Below are 24,671 nucleotides of genomic sequence, written 5' to 3'. Positions count from 1 at the left end.
GTACATTCTTCTTCTCCCTGTAAAACCTTCCCGATTACTTCAGAGCAGAAAGCACAAAGCAAAAATAAAAATTAACATTTTTTATGTTGTTTTTAATTTTTGTTTGTTTTTTTAAAACCACCAATGTAACATTTCTGTAACTTTTGTTTTACCTCTTAGATCCTCCGGTCTTGACCGATGTAAAGAACGCTCAATCGCCCATCGGGAAGCCGGCCGTCCTCCGCTGCCAAGCTTTAGCCGAGCCGCCGGCAGAGTTTGAATGGTTTAAAGATGACAAGCGGTGAGTGCCCTATGTGCCAATGCATGACCCGTGTCCATCAAGAGCTTTACCTTTATGAAGTGAAGTTCTTTCAACTGATAACTGAGAACGTCTTACGTCTTATACGTCCATACACAAAAACATCTTGAGTTCTTTCAATGAGAACTCAAAACTTTACTCCACCTTAGTGGACCATCCATGGTCTAACACCAGCGTAAACCCAACTTTGCCTTTGGTTTGAAGTTGACCGTTCTTGGTCTTATGACGCTTTACGCTTTATTCATGGTCTAACTCAACCCGAAGCCCAACTTTGTCATTGGCTTCAAACTGACCATTTATGGTCTATCACCATCCTATAACACCACGCCAAACCCACTTTTGCCTTGGATTTTAAGATGACCTTTCATAGGCTAACACTACCAAACACCTAACTGAACTGTGCCCTGGAATTCAAGTTGACCATTCATGGTCTAATACCACCCCATTCTTGGTTTAGCATCAACCCAAACCCAATTTTACCTTGGGTTACAAGTTGACCATTCATAGTCTACCATAACTCCAAACCCAACTTTAACTTTGACTTGAGTTATAAATTGACCTTTCATAGTCTACCACAACCCCAAAACCTACTTTGACTTGGGTTTCAAGTTAACCCTTTACAGTCTGTTAGGTTTTCAGTTGTAGTAGACTATGAATGGTCAAATTGTAACCCAAGGCAAAGTTAGGTTTGGGGTGATGCTAAACCAATAATAAGTTGGTCCTAGACCTTAAATGGTCAACTTGAAAACCAAGGCAAACTGGGCTTAGGGTGGTGGTAAACTATATATGGTCAACTTGAGACCTTCGTCAAACACCACTTTTTTTTTCTTGGTTTAACATCAGCCTAAACTCAACTTTGCGTTGGGCTACAAGTTGACCATTCATAGTCTACCACAACTCCAAACCCAACTTTGACATGGGTTTCAAGATGACTCTTCAAAATCTACGTTTTCAGTTGTAGTAGACTATACATGTTCATCTTGTAAACCAAGGCAAAGTTGGGCTTTGGGGTGATGTTAAACCCATTAATCGTCAACTGGAAACCCTAGTCAAACATCATCCCATAGTTGGATTAATAATAGTCCCAACCCACATCACTTTAGTCATGGTTTAATAGCACCCCAAACCCAACTTTGCCTTGGATTATAAGTTGACCATTAATAGTCTACTACCCCAAAAACAACTTAGACTGTGAATGGTCAACTTGAAACCCAAGTCAAAGTTAGGTTTTCAGTTGTAGTAGACCATGAATGGTCAACTTGTAACCCAAGACAAAGTTAAGTTTGAGGTGACATTGAACCAAGAATGAGTTGATGTTTAGGCCCCTTTACACGCAGAGACTTTCTAGTGATCCCACCAGCGATCCCGACCTGGCCGGGATCACTGGAAAGTCGCTGATGAGCTGTCAAACAGGCAGATCTGGCCAACGATGCAGCAGCAATTCGGACCTGCAGAACGACCTCGTTTGTCGTTGGGGACGTGTCACACAGCAGGGAACGCTATAATAGCACGCCTACGGGCTGGGTTGCTAACAATGTCGTTGTAACGGTGTCAAACACACCAATACATGCTGCGCAGCGGGAAACAAAGGAGCAAAAAATGGTCCTGAAAGATTTGTAGCGATCAGCGACCTCACAGCGGAGGCCAGGTCGCTGATGCGTGTCACACACTGCAATGTTGCTGGGGAGGTCGCTATTACGTCATAAAACCGGTGACATTACAGCGATATCGCTAGCGATGTTGCAGTGTGTAAAGGGGCCTTTAGACCATGAATGGTCAACTTAGTAACCAAGTCAAATTGGGTTCAGGGTGGTCTTAGACCATAAATGGTCAACCTGAGACTCTCGTCACGCTTTTCTTGGCTTAACATCATACCAAACCCAACTTTGCTTTGGGCTACATGTTGACCATTTGGAGTCTACCACAACTCCAAACCCAACTTAGACTACGAAAGGCCAATTAGAAACCAAAGTCAAAGTTGGGCTTGGAATTGTGGTAGACTACGAATGGTCAACTTGAAACCAAAGTCAATCACAATTCCAAACCCAACTTTGACTTGGGTTTCAAGTTGACTGTTCACAATCTACCACACTCCAAACTCAACTTTTGACTTTGATTTCAAGTTGACCAATTGTAGTCTACCACAACTCCAAACCCAACCATGACTTGGGTTTCAAGTTGACCATTCAGTCTGTTAAGTATTACATTGTAGTAGACTATAAATGGTCAACTTTTAAACCAAGACGAAGTTGTATTTCCGAAAACCTCATTTCTTGGTTTAATAACAGACCGAACCCAACTTTGCCTTGGCCTTCAAGTCGCCTTAAACCATGAACGGTCAGGAGAGGTAGAACCTATGGCACTAAAAGAAATGTGTGACTCTAAATAGTCTATCAAGGGCCATTTTGGTTCCTTGTGAGGTTGAGTACATCTCACCACCCATCCTTGCCAACAAAATGCCTCTAACGTCTGTCTTTGGTCGTCACGTCCAAACTATAAGTCCTGCATGATTATTCTGGGATGATGACGGCAGCTCCAATGACATTTTCTTTTCCTTCATCTCTACATCTGACTGCCCCGGCCTCTCTCGACAGACTGGCTGCAGGAACGGAAGGTTTGAAGATCCAGAATGAGAGGACTTGGTCGGTGCTTCTGTTTTCAAATGTCACCTCGAGGAATTATGGGAATTACACATGCTTCGCCTCCAATAAACTCGGCTCACATAATTCCAGCGTGCGACTACTCAGTAAGTAGAGTCATGGTATTTCTGATTTTATGATGATGGTTTTCTTAGCCAACCCCGGGATGGAGGAAGCGTCTGTAACCGAGACATAATTCACAGGAAACAACCTGAGGGGCTGTGACTAGCGGAGCGCTCAGCCGGCGTCCACATCTCCAAAATCACATTACTGTACAAGAATATTAGCATCTCTAGATCTTATAAAACCTTTTTACTTTTTTGCTTTTTTTTTGAAGCGATAGTTAAAATCCGATACTAAGAGAGTTTTCCAGACTTAAAAAGTTTTGAGAAGTTTCATAAAAGTAAGTTGCACCTCAATATAGACCCCCAAGACCCACAAAATAAAATTTGCCACAGGTTCTATCTCCAAAATGTACACCCAAGACGGCCTCTGATGAAGACCCCCAATGAAACCCTTGAAGAACTGCAGACCCCAGAAATAAATACACGCCACAGGTCAGATATACAGACCCCAGACCCAGTAATTAATTCAAGACCCCCTAAATAAATTCCAAAACTACGCCTTCTAAAGAAATGTAGACCTCAGACCAGACCCTTACAAATGCAGACCACGAACGCCCGAAAATATATAGACCCCCTTCCTGACCAGACCCTGTAAACTGATACAGACCCCAGACCGAACTCCTATATAGACCCTGTAAAGATGTAAAAACTACAGAGACCTAAAATAATTCCCAAACTTGACCAGCTAAATAGACCCCAGACCCTCCAAAGGAATGCAGACCCCAGACCCGTTAAAGAAATGCAGACCCTCCAAAGGAATGCAGACCCCCAGACCCTAAAGAAATGCAGACCCCAGACCTTCTAAAGAAATGCAGACCCTCTAAAGGAATGCAGACCCTCTAAAGGAATGCTGACCCCAGACCCTCTAAAGAAATGCAGACCCCCAGACCCTCTAAAGGAATGCTGACCCCAGACCCTCTAAAGAAATGCAGACCGTCTAAAAAAAATGCAGACCCTCATAAGGAATGCAGACCTCAGATCCGCTAAAGAAATGCAGACCCTCTAAGAAATGCAGACCCTCTAAGAAATGCAGACCCTCTAAGAAATGCAGACCCTCTAAGGGAATTCAGAACCCAGACCCGTTAAAGGACTGCAGACCCAGTAAATAAATGCAGACCAGCTAAAGAAATGCAGAACACAGACCCTCTAAATAATGGCAGACCCCATAAAGAAAGGCAGACCCTCTAAAGAAATGTAGACCCTCTAAAGAAATGCAGACCCCAGACCCGGTGAAGAAATGTAAACCCTCTACAGAAATGCAGACCCACTAAAGGAATGCAGACCCCAGATCCGCTACAGAAATGCAGACCCCAGACCCTATAAAGAAATGCAGACCCCCTGAAGAAATACAGACTCCAGACCCTCTAAAGAAGTTCAGACCCCAGAACAAACCCTGTAAAGATATATAAATCTTCTAAAGAAATGCAGACACCTAAAACATGTCAAAACTAGACCCTCTAAAGAAAGGTAGCTCACAGACCAGACCCCGTAAAAAATAAAGACCCCAGACCCACGCCTTAGACCAGACCCCTTCTATCTATACCATACCCTGCATTTTAGCTGACCAACAATTGGACTCAGCACTGTAGGGGGCGCTATTAATGGAAGGCGTCTTGTAATGAGATTTTTGACCCCTTCCATTGACCCTATATCTCTGTTTTGGAGTGTCAGTCATCACCGTTCTGGCATGCTTTTCATGAACCAGGAGGCTCAGGATGAGCATTATTTTATTATTTAGAGGATTATAATTGTGGGTTGTAATGAGGATGTGTGATATTAATGTCTGCTGGAATTTCCCTTTAAGCAATTGCCGGTGCCTTGGTGCTTAATTTAGAATCCCGTACTCTTCAGGGTTTCTTCCTCCCGCTCGGCGATTTGCGGAGTATCCAGCGATCGCTGATTAATTTTGAAGACTGTTCGCATTTTGCATTCACCATAAATCCCCCGTTGCTGATCTATATCCGCTGGCGAGGAATGCATCATCTCGGCAGCACGCGCCGTATGGGCCTATTGTGCGCTGAACTTTCATTCTCATTCTCCGCGCAGATCTCAGAATTCCCATCAGGTTCTAATTTTATTTATTTTCATGTTGAAGATTTGTTACATCAGTTTCGGAAAACAATAGTCACTGATAGAACGTGAGCGGAAACCGGCGCGCTGTGAATGTCAATGACGCCATTTCTATTCCGCGAAGCGATGAGCGAGAAATTGTTTCTGGAAGGAGGATATTACATTATTTTATTTTAATCCTGGACTGTAAAATCCCAATAATCCAATAGAATATTAGAATTTCTAGATTATCAGACTGGTTTTTAAATGAAACACTTGTCAGGATGATTTTCTTACTGCTACAGATGAATAGGTCATAATACTACAAAAAAAATGACACCTCTCTTGTAATGATCCGACTTACCAGTGCTGAGAAATCGAGCTTTGAAGCTTTGAGCCATCCTGGGGGCGTGGCAATACTCTAAGTGCTCAGACACTCCCCCAATCTACTTCCTGACTAATTTGCATATTACTTTAAAGCTTGATTTCTCAGCGCTGTCACATCCGATTACTACAAGACAGGTATCGTTTTTATCGTTATGTCAAGATCTTTACAGTCATACCTTTTAGTTTTAGTAGTAAAATATTCCTTTAATTTACTAAATCCCTATTATCTGGCGTCCGGTGGTTTGGGAAATCATCTACTCCAACATTGGACTAAATATGAGATCAATTCTGGGAATGTGACTGTCTTATCATGCTTCATAGGTAAACAGTGGTGACCACATAAATGGGTTCAGATGTATGGAGTCATTGGGTCTCTTTAACACCCCTCTCCCCCTCCTTGAGACATAGAGCTTTTTCTTCACATGGCAACATCCACATCTTCCTTTGTATGCTGGGGTTCTCCCAACCCATTCTTGCCCTCAATAGGTATTGAAGCTTAGACTACAAGTTCCTGGGCCCCAGGGTAAAATCTGTAATACGGCCCCACCTAATATGTACTATTTATAAATCTCTTGGGCCCCTCCAGCCACCAGGGCTCGTATGTAGCTGCTACTTCCCCACTTTTTATAGGTCATTCAAGCTAAATCTCCAGGAATATCTTGGAGACTCCTCCACAAAAGTTAGCCCTCCCAAGCTTCTCATAGAAAAGCCTTCAAAAACCTCCATCATGAAACGGACCACCATTGTCAAATCAAAAGAACTAATATGGGCCCTAGGGAGGAAAAGCCTGTAAGGAGGGTAAGGAAAAAATTGGGGATGCAACCAAGAGCCTCCCAAAAGAATAGGGTTGAATATAGGCAAGTACATGGCCATGCCATCCGTAGTGTTGCCTTCCGTAGTGTTGCCTTCCGTAGTGTTGCCTTCCGTAGTGTTGCCTTCCGTAGTGTTGCCTTCCGTAGTGTTGCCTTCCGTAGTGTTGCCTTCCGTAGTGTTGCCTTCCGTAGTGTTGCCTTCCGTAGTGTTGCCTTCCGTAGTGTTGCCTTCCGTAGTGTTGCCTTCCGTAGTGTTGCCATCCGTAGTGTTGCCATCCGTAGTGTTGCCATCCGTAGTGTTGCCATCCGTAGTGTTGCCATCCGTAGCTGTGCCTTCCGTAGCTGTGCCTTCCGTAGTGTTGCCTTCCGTAGTGTTGCCTTCCGTAGTGTTGCCTTCCGTAGTGTTGCCTTCCGTAGTGTTGCCTTCCGTAGTGTTGCCTTCCGTAGTGTTGCCTTCCGTAGTGTTGCCTTCCGTAGTGTTGCCTTCCGTAGTGTTGCCTTCCGTAGTGTTGCCTTCCGTAGTGTTGCCATCCGTAGTGTTGCCATCCGTAGTGTTGCCATCCGTAGCTGTGCCTTCCGTAGCTGTGCCTTCCGTAGTGTTGCCATCCGTAGTGTTGCCATCCGTAGTGTTGCCATCCGTAGCGTTGCCATCCGTAGCGTTGCCATCCGTAGCGTTGCCATCCGTAGCGTTGCCTTCCGTAGCGTTGCCTTCCGTAGCTGTGCCTTCCGTAGCCGTGCCATCCATAGCTGTGCCTATCGGCTGTAATAGGATGCCCGGTCTACCAGACGTCACGTTATACATGTGCCCGTAGCCCATTTTTTGCTTCCATTATGTAATGAGGCTGCAGTCAGATCTCCGGTCGCCATCTTTTCTCTTCCCTCTGTGAGTTATCAGTGGCACCGGCCTCCGCAGCAGCGCGCCGGTTAACCCTGCTTGCCAGGAAATTGCAAAACCTCCAGGCGTCGGCTTCTCCCCAGACCGGCGCTCGCCTGAATATTTTCTCCATCCAATCAGTCATTTATGAGCCGTCCTTTTCCATTCCCTTTTAAAATGTGAGAAATTCTCCTTGTGTGATTACTCGGCGCGCAGAATTTGTGGCAGTAATAACCTCTCCTTTGCCATTCATTAGAACTGCTAATAGCCTTCTCCGTGGAGCCCGGGCCGGTGCCCGCGGGAGGCCAGCCTCTGTTTGTGTCGTATTTATTACATTGTAACTTCCGAGAATTATGGCACAATGGGGAATGTGTGCGGAATAACTGGAGCACAGGAGCTCGCAATCTACGGCCACTCTGAAGTCTGCCCCCCCAAGAACATGGATTGTATGGGAATATTGCAGAAGAGATCTGGGCGAAGCAGGAGCCAATGGTCTCTGGGGTTTGGCTTATGGAGGGCGGAGAGAATTCATACAGACTCATTCCTATAATTCATCAGTTATAGGGACAGTCAGGTGCCGGATTATCAAATGGTCTGGATTGTAGGACAGCTTCAGAAAAGTGACACACAGTGATGGAGCGACACTAGAGAAGGACGGACGCTCGGGAAGGACGGACGCTCAGGAAGGACGGACGCTTAGGAAGGACAGATGGACGGACGTATGGACGCTCGGGAGGGACGGACGGACGGACGCTCGGGACGGACGGACGGACGCTCGGGACGGACGCTCGGGAGGGACGGACGGACGCTCGGGAGGGACGGACGGACGCTCGGGAGGGACGGACGGACGGACGCTCGGGAGGGACGGACGGACACTCGGGAGGGACGGACGGACGCTCGGGAGGGACGGACGGACGCTCGGGAGGGACGGACGGACGCTCGGGAGGGACGGACGGACGCTCGGGAGGGACGGACGGACGCTCGGGAGGGACGGACGGACGGACGGACGCTCGGGAGGGACGGACGGACGCTCGGGAGGGACGGACGGACGCTCGGGAGGGACGGACGGACGCTCGGGAGGGACGGACGGACGGACGGACGCTCGGGAGGGACGGACGGACGCTCGGGAGGGACGGACGGACGCTCGGGAGGGACGGACGGACGCTCGGGAGGGACGGACGGACGCTCGGGAGGGACGGACGGACGCTCGGGAGGGACGGACGGACGCTCGGGAGGGACGGACGGACGCTCGGGAGGGACGGACGGACGCTCGGGAGGGACGGACGGACGGACGCTCGGGAGGGACGGACGGACGCTCGGGAGGGACGGACGGACGCTCGGGAGGGACGGACGGACGCTCGGGACGGACGGACGGACGCTCGGGACGGACGGACGCTCGGGACGGACGGACGGACGCTCGGGAGGGACGGACGGACGCTCGGGAGGGACGGACGGACGCTCGGGACGGATGCCCGGGAGGGAGGGACGGACGCTCAGGAGGGACGGACACTCGGGAGGGTCGGACGGACGCTCGGGAGGGACGGACGGATGCTCGGGAGGGACGGACGGATGCTCGGGAGGGACGGACGGACGTTCGGGAGGGACGGACGGACGGACGGACGCTCGGGAGGGAGGGACGGACGGACGCTCGGGAGGGAGGGATGGACGGACGCTCGGGAGGGAGGGACGGATGGACGCTCGGGAAATGTAGACACTACGGAAAAAAAGGTACTATGGAAAGACAGACGCCATGAAAATACATTCCAGAAAGATAGATGCTACGGAAAGATGGGCACTAAGGAAAGACGGGTGCAGCAGAAAGATAGGCACTAAGGAAAGACAGGTACCGCGGAGAGAGACAGGCCCAAAGGAAAGATGGGTGCCGCGGAAAGATAGGCACTAAGAAAAGACAGGCGCATTGGAAAGATAGGCACTAAGGAAAGATAGACGCCCCAATTTTTGCAAATCTTCAGTAGTAGTGGTCTTTTCTTATGGGTCTAAGGGATTTTTTTGGCCCCCAAGGCTCTGGAGCCCGGGGTACGGTTCCAGCCCCTGAACATATCATCATATTGCAGTTTCTCTGTATGTATTGATAGAGGAATATCTATTGTAATATTCATCTTTCCATCTCTCCATCCAATAACCTATTCTATGCTTCTCCATCCATCTAATTCCGGGATCGGATGGACGGGTGATTATTCTATAGGGAGATAAATCTAATAATAAGAAATATACCCGACTGTATAAATAGACGGATAATAGATTCCGTAGAGCTATAGATAATGAATGGATAACAGATGATTGCAGCCTGCACATAGACTGATGGACGCAGCGTTGCACATTTTATTACTCTGTGCGTATCTATAAATATCGCCCGCTGTGGGCGGCGCGGCTCCGTGTGATACATACGTGCAGGACGGCTCCATTATGCAGCACTTATAACACATAAATAAATAATCAGACGTCGCGCGGCCCGGGGACGCCTATAACATATGGAAAAATCACTGCTCTTGGAAGAAAACCAGACGACGTCTCCTGATTCTTATGGGAGAATTTACATCCATATGTTTCCGCGGATTAGCTCCTTCTTTAAAGCGATTCCCACAAGTCGTCTGCGACTGACAAAACAAAAACACATGAAAAGAACATATCAGACAACAAAGCTGATACCATGTAGCCTCATGCTGTCCTTCCACGTTCTGATCCGATGAGCGTTTGTATCATCCTGAGCCTTCTGCTTCATGAATAGCATTCCAGCAGTGGGGAGCTCGAGGAACGATTGTCTGGGGTGCCCACACTTATGGGGCAGACAAATTTTATAAACCCCTTTATCTGCCCTCTTTATTTGACGATCCAGGATCTCACGGTGATGCTTCTTTGCATTACATGGCCGCCTGGCAGCTGACGAGATCGAAAGACTCCAAGGATTAGAAAGTGAACTGTATACTCTCGGTAGCTGCCAATGCAGGGCGCAGAGACCCCTATAGAAACTCCACACTGGGCCGGACAAAATTGTCATCTTTTCAAAATTGTGGGTAAACAACATTTTCAAGCATGTGATGCTCATTCAAACTTGCCTGTGGCATGAAACAGGAGTGGGCAATATGGAAATCACACCTAAAACTAGATAAAAGGGGAGAAGTTGACTCAATCTTTGCATTGTGTCTGTGTGTGTCGAACTAAGCATGGCGAACAGAAAGAGGAGAAGAGAACTGTCTGAGGACCAAAATTGCTGAAAAATATCAACAATCTCAAGGTTACAAGTCCATTTGTGGGCAATATGAAAATCACACCTGAAACCATATAAAAAAGGGAGAGGTTGACTCAATATGTGTGGTATATGAAGAATGGAGAAGAGAACTGTCTGGGGACTTGAGAACCAAAATTGTTGAAAAATATCAACAATCTGAAGGTTAGAAGTCCATATGTGGGCAATATGAAAATCACACCTGAAAACAGGTAAAAAGGGAAAAAGTTGACTCAATATTTGCATTGTGTGGGCACACTAAGCATGGAGAATAGAAAGAAGAGAACGGTCTGAGGAACTGAGAACCAAAATTGTTGAAAAATAACAACAATCTGAAGGTTACAAGTCCATTTTTGGGTAATATGAAAATCACACCTAAAACTAGATAAAAAGGGGAGAAGTTGACTCAGTCTTTGCATTATGTGTTCCACACGAAGAATGGAGAACAGAAAAAGGAGAAGAGAACTATCTGGTGACTTGAAAACCAAAATTGTTGAAAAATATCAACAATCTGAAGGTTACAAGTCCATATGTGGGCAATATGCAAATCACACCTGAAAACAGGTAAAAAGTGGAGAAGTTGACTCAATCTTTGCATTGTGTGTCTGTGTGTGCCACACTAGGTCTCAAGGTTACAAGTCAATTGTGGGCAATATGAAAATCACACCAGAAAGCAGATTAAAAAAAAGGGAAACGTTGACTCAATCTTTGCATTATGTTCCACACGAAGAATGGAGAAAAGAAAGAGGAGAAAAGAACTGTCTGAGGAACTGAAAACCAAAAATTGTTGAAAATATCAACAATCTCAAGGTTACAAGTACATTTGTGGGCAATATGAAAATCACACCTGAAACCAAGTAAAAAGAGAAGTTGACTCAATCTTTGCATTGTGTGTTCCACATGAAGACTGGAGACCTGAAAGAGGAGAAGGGAACTATCTGGGGAGTTGAGAACCAATATTGTTGAAAATACCAACAATCTCAAGGTTACAAGTCCATGTGTGGGCAATATGAAAATCACACCTGAAACCAGGTAAAAAGGGAGAAGTATTTAATTTTTTTTTCAGCACAAACCTGAAAAAAACTGGGGGCAACATGTACATTTTTTTCCTATACTACAGTATATATGCTTGGTGAATAACGGATTCATTTCTGAATTGTTGGAAGGGACTGGTTGAACGCAAACAGTCTATGGGTTAGGGGATGAACCATATCTGTCTTGCCTCAGGCATCGGGAACGCACTACACCACTGGCCTCCAGTATCCCAGTAAAGACTGACCATACGAAACGAGGATTTTTTGCATGGAGAGACTACAGCCCCCTGAGAGGGAGTGGTAATATCTACATTATATTATAAATGACCCTTATAACCCAATACAATAACCATCAGACATTACTGGTGGACGTGATAACTGCGGCCAGTGACCGTCAATATGCACTGACCTGACTTCTGCACTTCTTTACACAGAAGAGGCAATATATGGATTTCTCTGTAGGCAATAAAATAGCAATTACTCCACTAAATTAACTAATAAATCAGACCCTTAGCCCAAGACCCGGACACCGTGATGCTTCCATCAACGATATCACGGCGAAAAACCGCCGCCGCAATGATTAACAATGCACATAAAACCATAACGAAGAGCATCAGTCATCGCACATGCAAGGGCATTAGCATAAATCAATTAATCGATGGAATCATCCAGTCTTGTGCCGGACACTAAGGAGTTAAATATGTAAATGTCTCAATCACCAAAATCATGGGAAGACAAAGATGTCACGCGCTTCTGAATCTCCCAAACAAATCTCTCCTGTTGTTACATATTGTTAACTAATCTCCATTTAAAGGTATTGTCCATTTTTTTGATACATTGAGCTCTCTGATATGGGAAGACGTTTCCCTTTATTCTCTATTGTAAATATTGGGATTGATCGTTGGAAAAAATTTTGACCAGTGTTGTCAGTTAGTTTGTTTCTGTTGCTGTTGTTGCTGTTGATGCTCTTGTTGATGATGTTGTTGTTGATGCTGTTGATGCTGATGTTGATGTTGATGTTGCCGCTATCACTGTTGCTGCTGTTGTTGCTGCTGTTGATTATTTTGCTCTCATTGCTGTTAGCATTGATGCTGTTGTTGCTTTTGAAGCTGTTGCTGCTGTTGAGGCTGTTGAAGCTGTTGCAGTTGATATTGTTGATATTGTTGATGTTGTTGCTGCTGTTGCGGTTGATGTTGTTGCTGCTATCACTGTTGCTATTGTTGCTGCTGTTGTTGATGCTGTTGCTCTCATTGCTTTTAGCGTTGCTGCAGTTGTTGATACTGTTGTTGATGCTGTTGTTGCTGTTGATATTGATCCAGTTGATGCTGTTGCTCTTGTTTCTGTTATCATTGTTTCTGTTATCATTGTTGCAGTTATCATTGTTGCTGTTAAAGTTGCTGTTGTTAAAGTTGCTGCTGTTGTTGCCCCTGTTGTTGCTGTTGCTGTTGCTCCTGTTGTTGTTGCTGTTGCTCCTGTTGTTGTTGCTGTTGCTCCTGTTGTTGTTGCTGTTGTTGCTGCTGTTGTTGCTGCTCCTGTTGTTGATGTTCTTGCTGCTGTTGTTGCTGTTGCTCTTGTTGTTGCTGTTTTGATGTTGTTGCTGTTTTGATGTTGTTGCTGTTTTGATGTTGTTGCTGTTTTGATGTTGTTGCTGTTTTGATGCTGTTGCTGTTTTGATGCTGTTGCTGTTTTGATGCTGTTGCTGTTTTGATGCTGTTGCTGTTTTGATGCTGTTGCTGCTTTTGTTGCTGATGCTGTTGATGTTCTTGCTGTTGTTGATGTTGCTGCAATTGTTGCTGCTGTTGTTGCTGTTGCTCTTGTTGCTGTTGCTGCTTTTGTTGCTTATGCTGTTGCTTTTGTTGTTGTTGCTTTCTTGCTGATGCTATTGTTGCTGGTGTTTTTTGGGACAGTGTTTTTACTGTTGCTGGTAATTTTTGTTGCGGTTTTATTTTTTCATTTTTTCTATTTTTCCTAATTATTTTGCAAGTTTTATTATAAAACTTACCTAATTCAATGGATCCCCTTTAAAAGTCATTTTTTTTTTACTCAGGTAGTCCCTTTTAAATATTTATCACATTTGGAAACGCCAACATTTTCACTACATTGGCCACTACCGGCATGTTGCAGTATTACATGCCAGCTACGAAAGGGAAACGTCGTCTATATAACGCCTGCAATTGTCACATAATCCATTGTTCCTTCAATGTGGGAATGTTGTCTGTTTTCTTGCAGTCCCATGTCACATATACTTTCTAATTTAGTTCTGTAACTTCCAGCCATAGGTTTGGCTTTTGAAACGAGCCCCGATCTTGTGCCCCCTTATTTTACACCGACTCCGTCCTTTTGAGTGCACACTTTGCCAGGTGGATAAGAAGCGTCTCCGGCAGTAGCGAGCGCCGCTTCTCCTTGGAACTGATAAAACATTTTTCAGATAATTGCTTTGAGATTAAAACGATTCCTCCCCAGTGAAAGTTTATTTGCAATTTGTCTGTTTAGCCGATTAAACTTATCAACAATTATAAATTACCAGAGAAAACAGCGAGGGCTCCGAGGGGAGCGGAGAAAAGGGAAAACATGGAGTATTATCGAACACATTTCCATATCGCTGCATAACCATCTTGTAGTGCCCAGACAAAGGCGTCAGGTTATGTGGTGCCTCCAGTACAAGGCTTCCTGCTCTCGTAGCTTATATAATGCCTGTATACCACTTCTGCATCAGGTATTGTCCATGCAGTAGATCTAGGTCATGTCATATCTTCCTTTATATATTCGCTCCACCTTTACATTACATCTGCTTCATGCATTGGAGTTCTAGGTGGTCTTGTAGTGTCCACATAGCAGTTTAAGGTCTTGTGTTTCCCATACATTAGTTCTAAGTCTTGTGGTTCTCATACATTAGTTCTAGTAGGTCTTGTGGTGTCCATACATCAAATGTAGATCTTGTGGTGTCCATACATCAAATGTAGATCTTGTGGTGTCCATACATTAGTTCTAGGTCTTGCAGTACCCCTACATTAGTTCTAGATCTTGTGGTAATCATACACTAGTTCTAGGTCTTATGGTGCCCATACATTAGTTCTAGGTCTTGTGGTAATCATACATTAGTTCTAGGACCTGTGGTGCCTCATTCATTAGTTGTAGGTCTTGTGGTTCCCATATATTAGTTCTAGGTATTGTGGTTATCATACATTAGTTCTAGGTCTTTTGGTGTCCATACATTAGCTCTAGGACCTGTGGTGCCTCATTCATTAGTTCTAGGTCTTGTGGTTCCCATATATTAGTTCTAGGTATTGTGGTTATCATACATTAGTTCTAGGTCTTGTGGTGTCCATACATTAGCTCTAGGACCTGTGGTGCCTCATTCATTAGTTGTAGGTCTTGTGGTTCCCATATATTAGTTCTAGGTATTGTGGTTAGCATACATTAGTTCTAGGTCTTGTGGTGTCCATACATTAGCTCTAGGACCTGTGGTGCCTCATTCATTAGTTCTAGGTCTTTTGGTTCCCACACATAAGTTCTAGGTCTTGTGGTGCCTATACATTAGTTCTAGGTCTTATGGTCGTCCTACATTAGTTCTAGGTCATGTCGCCTAATACACTCGTTCTAGGTCTTGTGGTGCCCATATCTTAGTTTTAGGTCTTGTGGTACCTCATTCATTAGCTGTAGGTCTTGTGGTGCCTCATACACTAGTTCTAGGTCTTGTGGTGCCTCATACATTAGTTCCAGGTCTTGTGGTCATAATACACTAGTTCTAGGCCTTAATAAACAAACGAACTTGTGGTATAATTCTTTAAATAAAATTAATTTTTATTATTTATGCATTTAAAATTGCCACAGCAAGGAGTCCGCAAGGGGTTAACAGAATTGCATGCACATCATTTACAGCAGTTGCGATCAACCAGCAGGGACTGGTGGGGTATCCGGACTTGCGGCAATTGGTCAGTATTGTACTATGGTTGTGATCACGTAGTTGATTATTTATCTGCTAACAATAAGCCACTTATGGTTTGTAGCTATGCATATAGGGTTTTCTTATACTACTAACATACAGTTGGGTGTTCATTATAGGTCTTAGTGAGATTGAGTACGCTATCATTAATAAGTGGTAATGGGAAACAGTAATGTGAATTGATATTTACTTTGATGTACTATACCCTAACCCTATATGAGTGACCTCTAACCTTATGTAACCCTAACATTGTATGTGCCTTAAAATGCTAATTGATCGCAACTGCTGTAAATGATGTGCATGCAATTCTGTTAACCCCTTGCGGACTCCTTGCTGTGGCAATTTTAAATGCATAAATAATAAAAATTAATTTTATTTAAAGAATTATACCACAAGTTCGTTTGTTTATTATAGTTGTAAAGTGGTGTTCTGCCACTTTCAATAAGGTTGGGAAGTGACTTGTATTAAATAGTTCTAGGCCTTGTAGTGTCCATACATTAGTTCTAGGTCTTGTGGTGTCCATACATTAGTTCTAGGCCTTGTAGTGTCCATACATTAGTTCTAGAAGCTGTGGTGTCTCATTCATTAGTTCTAGGTCTTGTGGTGTCCATACATTAGTTCTAGAAGCTGTGGTGTCTTATTCATTAGTTCTAGGTCTTGTGATGTCCATACATTAGTTGCAGGTCTTGTGGTGCCTCATACATTAGTTCTAGGTCTTGTAGTGCCTCATACATTAGTTCTAGGTCTTGTGGTTGTCATACATTAGTTCTAGGTCTTGTTGCCTCATACATTAGTTTTAGGTCTTGTGGTTCCCACACATTAGTTCTAGGACCTGTGGTGCCCATACATTAGTTCTAGGAGCTGTGGTGTCTCATTCATTAGTTCTAGGTCTTGTTGCCTCATACATTAGTTCTAGGTCTTGTGGTGCCCATACATTAGTTCTAGGAGCTGTGGTGTCTCATTCATTAGTTCTAGGTCTTGTGATGTCCATACATTAGTTCTAGAAGCTGTGGTGTCTTATTCATTAGTTCTAGGTCTTGTGATGTCCATACATTAGTTGCAGGTCTTGTGGTGCCTCATACATTAGTTCTAGGTCTTGTAGTGCCTCATACATTAGTTCTAGGTCTTGTGGTTGTCATACATTAGTTCTAGGTCTTGTTGCCTCATACATTAGTTTTAGGTCTTGTGGTTCCCACACATTAGTTCTAGGACCTGTGGTGCCCATACATTAGTTCTAGGACCTGTGGTGCCCATACATTAGTTCTAGGTCTTGTTGCCTCATACATTAGTTCTAGGTCTTGTGGTGCCCATACATTAGTTCTAGGAGCTGTGGTGTCTCATTCATTAGTTCTAGGTCTTGTGGTGTCCATACATTAGTTCTAGGAGCTGTGGTGTCTCATTCATTAGTTCTAGGTCTTGTGATGTCCATACATTAGTTGTAGGTCTTGTGGTGCCTCATAGATTAGTTCTAGGTCTTGTAGTGCCTCATACATTAGTTTTAGGTCTTGTGGTTCCCACACATTAGTTCTAGGTCTTGTGGTGCCCATACATTAGTTCTAGGTCTTGTTGCCTCATACATTAGTTTTAGGTCTTGTGGTTCCCACACATTAGTTCTAGGTCTTGTGGTGCCCATACATTAGTTCTAAGTCTTGTGGTTGTCATATAATAGTTCTAGGCCTTGTCGCCTTATACATTAGTTCTAGGTTTTCTGGTGCCCATACATTTCTTGCAGGTCTTTTGGTTCCCATACATTTCTTGTAGGTCTTGAGGTGCCTCATACATTAGTTCTTGGTCTTGGGCCTCATACATTGATTGGGGGTTTTGTAGCCATACAATCCATCCAGCAGTTCTAGGTCTTGTAGGGTCAGTACTGCCGTGTTATCTCTTCTATTGCCCACACAATACCTCTATCTCTGGTGGCACAGCTCTTCCAACCTTTGACCCATCATGACTCTTTAGTCACTAAGAAATTGATTTCTCGAGCACATCTGTGAGGTCAGGGAAGGTCACCGTGCAGATGTTACAAAAGCTGAGTAATGTCTTCAGATAGATGTTCGGAGAGATCCTTATGAGATCATAATGGAAATTGTCCATCCTCTTTGTTGCTTTCCAAAGGACATTACTGGTCCAATCCCAGTCAGGTAATTTAGCTGAAGTACTCGAAGATATCACATCCTCTCCAAACTCCTTTCTGGAGACCAACGTTCTCTGAAGAGAGCCTTGTTCATGTTCTGTAATCTCTTGTTATGACAGTTCTGATCACCTCCGATACACAGATAGTACAAATAAATGAGCCGTGTTATTGCTCCGTAATACAAACATAGTGCCCTGGCCTCCAGCTCCTCCGAGTGCACGGACGTCGTGTGCTGTACACGGACAAAGCCACGCAGAGGCCACGTAATGTGAGGAGGGGATTAACCTATTGTGCGAACATATGTACAAGAATATAACTACTATAATACTGCCCCTATATACAAGAATATAACTACTATAATACTACACCCTATGTACAAGAATATAACTACTATAATACTGCTCCTATATACAAGAATATAACTACTATAATACTGCCCCCTATGTACAAGAATATAACTACTATAATACTGCTCCTATGTACAAGAATATAACTACTATAATACTACCCCTATGTACAAGAATATAACTACTATAATACTACCCCTATGTACAAGAATATAACTACTATAATACTACCCCTATGTACAAGATTATAACTACTATAATACTGCCCCTATGTACAAGAATATAACTACTATAATACTGCCTCTATGTACAAGAATATAACTACTATAATACTGCTACTATGTACAAGAATATAACTACTATAATACTGCCCCCTATGTACAAGAATATAACTACTATAATACTGCCCCTATGTACAAGAATATAACTACTATAATACTGCCCCTATGTAGAAGAATATAACTACTATAATACTGCTCCTATGTACAAGAATATAACTACTATAATACTGCTCCTATGTACAAGAATAAAACGACTATAATACTGCCCCTATGTAGAAGAATATAACTACTATAATACTGCCCCTATGTACAAGAATATATCTACTATAATACTGCCCCCTATGTACAAGAATATAACTACTATAATACTGCTCCTATGTACAAGAATATAACTACTATAATACTACCCCTATGTACAAGAATATAACTACTATAATACTGCTCCTATGTACAAGAATATAACTACTATAATACTGCCCCCTATGTACAAGAATATAACTACTATAATACTGCTCCTATGTACAAGAATATAACGACTATAATACTGCCCCTATGTACAAGAATATAACTACTATAATACTGCGCCTACGTACAAGAATATAACTACTATAATACTGCCCCCTATGTACAAGAATATAACTACTATAATACTGCCCCTATGTACAAGAATATAACTACTATAATACTGCCCCTATGTACAAGAATATAACTACTATAATACTGCCCCCTATGTACAAGAATATAACTACTATAATACTGCTCCTATGTACAAGAATATAACTACTATAATACTGCCCCCTATGTACAAGAATATAACTACTATAATACTGCTCCTATGTACAAGAATATAACGACTATAATACTGCCCCTATGTACAAGAATATAACTACTATAATACTGCTCCTATGTACAAGAATATATCTACTATAATACTGCTCCTATGTACAAGAATATATCTACTATAATACTGCCCCCTATGTACAAGAATATACCTACTATAATACTGCCCCCTATGTACAAGAATATAACTACTATAATACTGCTCCTATGTACAAGAATATAACTACTATAATACTACCCCTATGTACAAGAATATAACTACTATAATACTGCCCCTATGTACAAGAATATAACTACTATAATACTGCCTCTATGTACAAGAATATAACTACTATAATACTGCTCCTATGTACAAGAATATAACTACTATAATACTGCCCCCTATATACAAGAATATAACTACTATAATACTGCCCCCTATGTACAAGAATATAGGTACTATAATACTGCCCCTATGTACAAGAATAGAACTACTATAATACTGCTCCTATGTACAAGAATATAACTACTATAATACTGCCCCTATGAACAAGAATAAAACTACTATAATACTGCTCCCTATGTACAAGAATATAACTACTATAATAATGCTCCTATATACAAGAATATAACTACTATAATACTGCCCCCTATGTGCAAGAATATAACTAATACAATACTGCCCCTATGTACAAGAATATAACTAATACAATACTGCCCCTATGTACAAGAATATAACTAATATAATACTGCCCCCTATGTACAAGAATATAACTGCTATAATACTGCCCCCTATGTACAAGAATATAACTACTATAATACTGCCCCTATGTACAAGAATATAACTACTATAATACTGCACCCTATGTACAAGAATATAACTACTATAATACTGCCCCCTATATACAAGAATATAACTACTATAATACTGCCCCTATGTACAAGAATATAACTACTATAATACTGCTCCTATGTCCAAGAATATAACTACTATAATACTGCTCCTATATACAAGAATATAACTACTATAATACTGCCCCCTATGTGCAAGAATATAACTACTATAATACTGCCCCTATGTACAAGAATATAACTACTATAATACTGCCCCCTATGTACAAGAATATAACTACTATAATACTGCTCCTATGTACAAGAATATAACTACTATAATACTGCTCCTATATACAAGAATATAACCACTATAATACTGCCCCCTATGTGCAAGAATATAACTACTATAATACTGCTCCTATGTACAAGAATATAACTACTATAATACTGCCCCTATGTACAAGAATATAACTACTATAATACTGCCCCTATGTACAAGAATATAACTACTATAATACTGCCCCTATGTAGAAGAATATAACTACTATAATACTGCTCCTATGTACAAGAATATAACTACTATAATACTGCTCCTATGTACAAGAATAAAACGACTATAATACTGCCCCTATGTAGAAGAATATAACTACTATAATACTGCTCCTATGTACAAGAATATATCTACTATAATACTGCCCCCTATGTACAAGAATATAACTACTATAATACTGCTCCTATGTACAAGAATATAACTACTATAATACTACCCCTATGTACAAGAATATAACGACTATAATACTGCCCCTATGTACAAGAATATAACTACTATAATACTGCCTCTATGTACAAGAATATAACTACTATAATACTGCTACTATGTACAAGAATATAACTACTATAATACTGCTCCTATGTACAAGAATATAACTACTATAATACTGCCCCCTATGTACAAGAATATAACTACTATAATACTGCTCCTATGTACAAGAATATAACGACTATATTACTGCCCCTATGTAGAAGAATATAACTACTATAATACTGCTCCTATGTACAAGAATATATCTACTATAATACTGCCCCCTATGTACAAGAATATAACTACTATAATACTGCTCCTATGTACAAGAATATAACTACTATAATACTGCCTCTATGTACAAGAATATAACTACTATAATACTGCTACTATGTACAAGAATATAACTACTATAATACTGCCCCTATGTACAAGAATATAACTACTATAATACTGCTCCTATGTACAAGAATATAACTACTATAATACTACCCCTATGTACAAGAATATAACTACTATAATACTGCTCCTATGTACAAGAATATAACTACTATAATACTGCCCCCTATGTACAAGAATATAGGTACTATAATACTGCCCCTATGTACAAGAATAGAACTACTATAATACTGCTCCTATGTACAAGAATATAACTACTATAATACTGCCCCTATGAACAAGAATAAAACTACTATAATACTGCCCCCCTATGTACAAGAATATAATTACTATAATACTGCCCCCTATGTACAAGAATATAACTACTATAATACTGCCCCTTTATACAAGAATATAACTACTATAATACTGCCCCTATTGAAGAATAATCTATATTTACATAATAATATTGAATATTTTACCATATATTTTGGAGAACGCTGGGGCCACAGCGTTGCAGTTATATTGAGCTCTCATAGGTAATTTATTTATAAAATGACCTGCACTTTCCAGATAAGAATTCCATTTTCGGAGAACTTCCACATGGTAAAACTCTGCATAGTGAAACCATCGTCCCGGCAAACAACCTCATTACCCTGGAATTTCATGGTGGGTTTCATCGTCCTCTTTTGAAGTCCCCGTCCGCCCGCTTTGCCCCCTCGTAGTCACCTTTCTTTGGTTTCGCGTTCTTCATGTAGTTGGTTCTCTGTGTTCCAACTTTTTTAATTTATTTTTTTGTAAATTTATCCAATTTATTTTTGAGTATCTCGTTGCCTCTTCAGATTATCACGCTACAAAAAAAGAAGAAATGAAATGTAAGACTCTATCTTGTCTGAACAGCCTCCCAGAAGCTCCCGACAGCCTCGAATGTTTTTGACACAATGTTGCCGATGCCAAGGAGTCTTCAATCTTTAGACCTCTTCACTGTTGCCTCCGAGGCTCGTTGTGGCGGATTGTCAATCCGCGTTTCTCATTGCCGTCGTGGCCACCGTGGAGCCGGCACCTGAAACCAGCCAAGACTTTTATAAACATTTTGTCTCATCTTTTGCTGTTTTTGATATTTTTTTATTTTTTTTTTTTTTGTTCCTGCTGAGTTGAAGAAAGTGGAAAATATCTTGAGCCGAAAGTGAGATATTCATCTTTCAAAGCAAACAACCGCCGCTCGCACCTTTGGGGGTTGAGTCCCGCGATTCTATGACTTTAATAATCACTTCCTTAATTACCTTGTGTTGAAGAAAACAAACCGGCTTCTTCATCAAGACAGCAGCTTTCAAGGGAATATCTATCAGCCCAAGTGCATGCTTCAAAGCTTTAATCAGATTTCGCCCCCCCTCCCCCTCCCGATCCGCTTTAGACTTTTTTTGTCGTTGTTTTCCTATTCCGATTTCCCTGAAAGGATCCTTTATCTCTACCCGGTACGAGGCGTCTTATTGGATTGTGACGCTTCTTTAGCGCTTTGTTTAACTGCCAAACACAGTCATTATTAAACAGCTTTTATATCCTCCCCGGTAAAAGCGCGAGCAAAATAATCTGGCTTTGGCCAAACCGGCTAGCAGAGGTCATTGTTTGTAGTCGTCTATTTTTGGATTCTAAAATTTTGATTGTCAAAATTACTTAATCCGTATAGGATCATTTGCCGAATTGGCTTTCTGGATTCTTATGCCTAATTTCGGAATGTTGGCTTTTGTTTCCCGAATGGTCATTTGTTAAACTTGTTCCAAAAAACACTCAACACCAAGAGAAATTACTTTGGTTTAATCCATCGTAATCGTATAAGATCATTTGCCGAATTGGCTTTCTTGATCCTTTTGCCTAATTTCGGAATATTTGCTTTTTTTCCGCCGAATTGTCATTTCTTAAACTTGTTCCAAAAAGTTTCTATCTTTTTTTGTTTCTAAATAAAGCAAAACACTCAACACCACGAGAAATTACTTTGGTTTAATCCATCGTAATTGTAAAGGATCATTTGCCGAATTTGCTTCCTTGATCCTTATGCCTAATTTCGAAATGTTGGCTTTTATTTCCCGAATGGTTATTTTGTTAAACTTGTTCCAAAAGACACTCAACACCAAGAGAAATTTCTTTGGTTTAATCCATCGTAATCTTATATGATCATTTGCCGAATTGGCTTTCTGAATCCTTTGCCTAATTTCGGAATATTGGCTTTTATTTCCCCGAATGGTCATTTGTTAAACTTGTTCCAAAAAGTTGTTGTTTTTTTTTTAGTTTGTAAATAAACCATAACACTCAACACCAAGAGAAATTACTTTGGTTCAATCCATCATAATCATATAGAATCATTTGCCGAATTTGCTTTCAGAATCCTTTGCCTAACTTCGGAATATTGGCTTTTTTTTTCCACCGAATAGTTATTTCTTAAACTTGTTCCAAAAAGTTTCTATTTTTTTTTTTGTTTGTAAATAAAGCAAAGCACTCAACACCAAGAGAAATTAGTTTGGTTTAATCCACCGTAATCGTAAAGGATCATTTGCCGACTTGGCTTTCGGAATCCTTTGCCTAATTTCGGAATATTGGCTTATATTTCTCGAATAGTCATTTCTTAAAAACATTCAACACCAAGAGAAATTACTTTGGTTCAATCCATCGTAATCATATAGAATCATTTGCCGAATTGGCTTTCTGGATCCTTTGCCTAACTTCGGAATATTGGCTTTTATTTCCCCGAATGATCATTTGTTAAACTTGTTCCGAAAAAGTTTCTATTTTTTTTGGTTTGTAAATAAAGGAAAACACGCAACACCAAGAGAAATTACTTTGGTTTAATCCATCGTAATCGTAAAGGATCATTTGCCGAATTGGCTTTCTGAATTCTTTTGCCTAATTTCAGAATATTGGCTTTTATTTCCCCGAATGGTCATTTGTTAAACCTGTTCCAAAAAGTTTTTTGTTTGTAAATAAAGCAAAACACGACCAAGACAAAACCATTTTGCCATTTGGTAAGTCCACGTCTTGGTCTATATTTGGCCCCTGGTTTCGACTTTCCTACCAAATTCGAAAAACCATACTTGTTTCTTTTTCTTAAGAAATACGGTGGAAAGTGTTGGTGACCTTCTGTGGTCCATCACTCAATGTAGAGAAGATAGTGTCACGGGGTATGTAATGACAGAACAGGGGCTGGCTCACGACCAAGAAAAAAAAAATTATTTTGCCATCTGGTAAATCCTCGTCTTGGTCTATATTTGGCCCATGGTTCAGAATTTCAAACCAAATTTCTAAAACCATACTTGTTTCTTTTTCTTAAGAAATATGGTAGAACATGTTGGTTTACCATTCATGGTCCATCAGTCAATGTAGAGAAGATGGGTTCACGGGGTGTGTAATGACTGAACGGGGCTGGCTCACGACCAAGAAAAAAAACATTTTTCCATCTGGTAAATCCTCATCTTGGTCTACATTTGGCCCCTGGTTTCGAATTTCTAACCAAATTCCAAAAACCATACTTGTTTTTTTTTCTTAAGAAAACACGGTGGAAAGTGTTGGTGACCTTCCATGGTCCATCACTCAATGTAGAGAAGATAGTGTCACAAGGTATGTAATGACAGAACAGGGACTGGCCCTCAGACTCGAGACCCTATGCTGTCCCT

General features: G+C 41.6%; 1 protein-coding gene across 1 annotated transcript in view; it reads left to right on the top strand.

Annotated features, from left to right (window-relative positions):
• The window catches only part of IGLON5 (IgLON family member 5), a 433,507-nt gene that overhangs the window by 393,989 nt on the left and 14,847 nt on the right, over positions 1-24,671 (top strand). Inside the window, 2 exon segments of the mRNA XM_075328605.1 lie at positions 160-280; positions 2,893-3,044. Coding sequence (XP_075184720.1) covers positions 160-280; positions 2,893-3,044 — 273 coding nt within the window.

This window comes from Anomaloglossus baeobatrachus, chromosome 11, assembly GCF_048569485.1.
Source record: "Anomaloglossus baeobatrachus isolate aAnoBae1 chromosome 11, aAnoBae1.hap1, whole genome shotgun sequence".
NCBI classification, from domain to species: Eukaryota; Metazoa; Chordata; class Amphibia; order Anura; family Aromobatidae; genus Anomaloglossus; species Anomaloglossus baeobatrachus.
The sequence above is the reverse complement of the archived record's forward strand: the minus strand, read 5'-3'. Positions and strand labels throughout refer to the sequence as shown.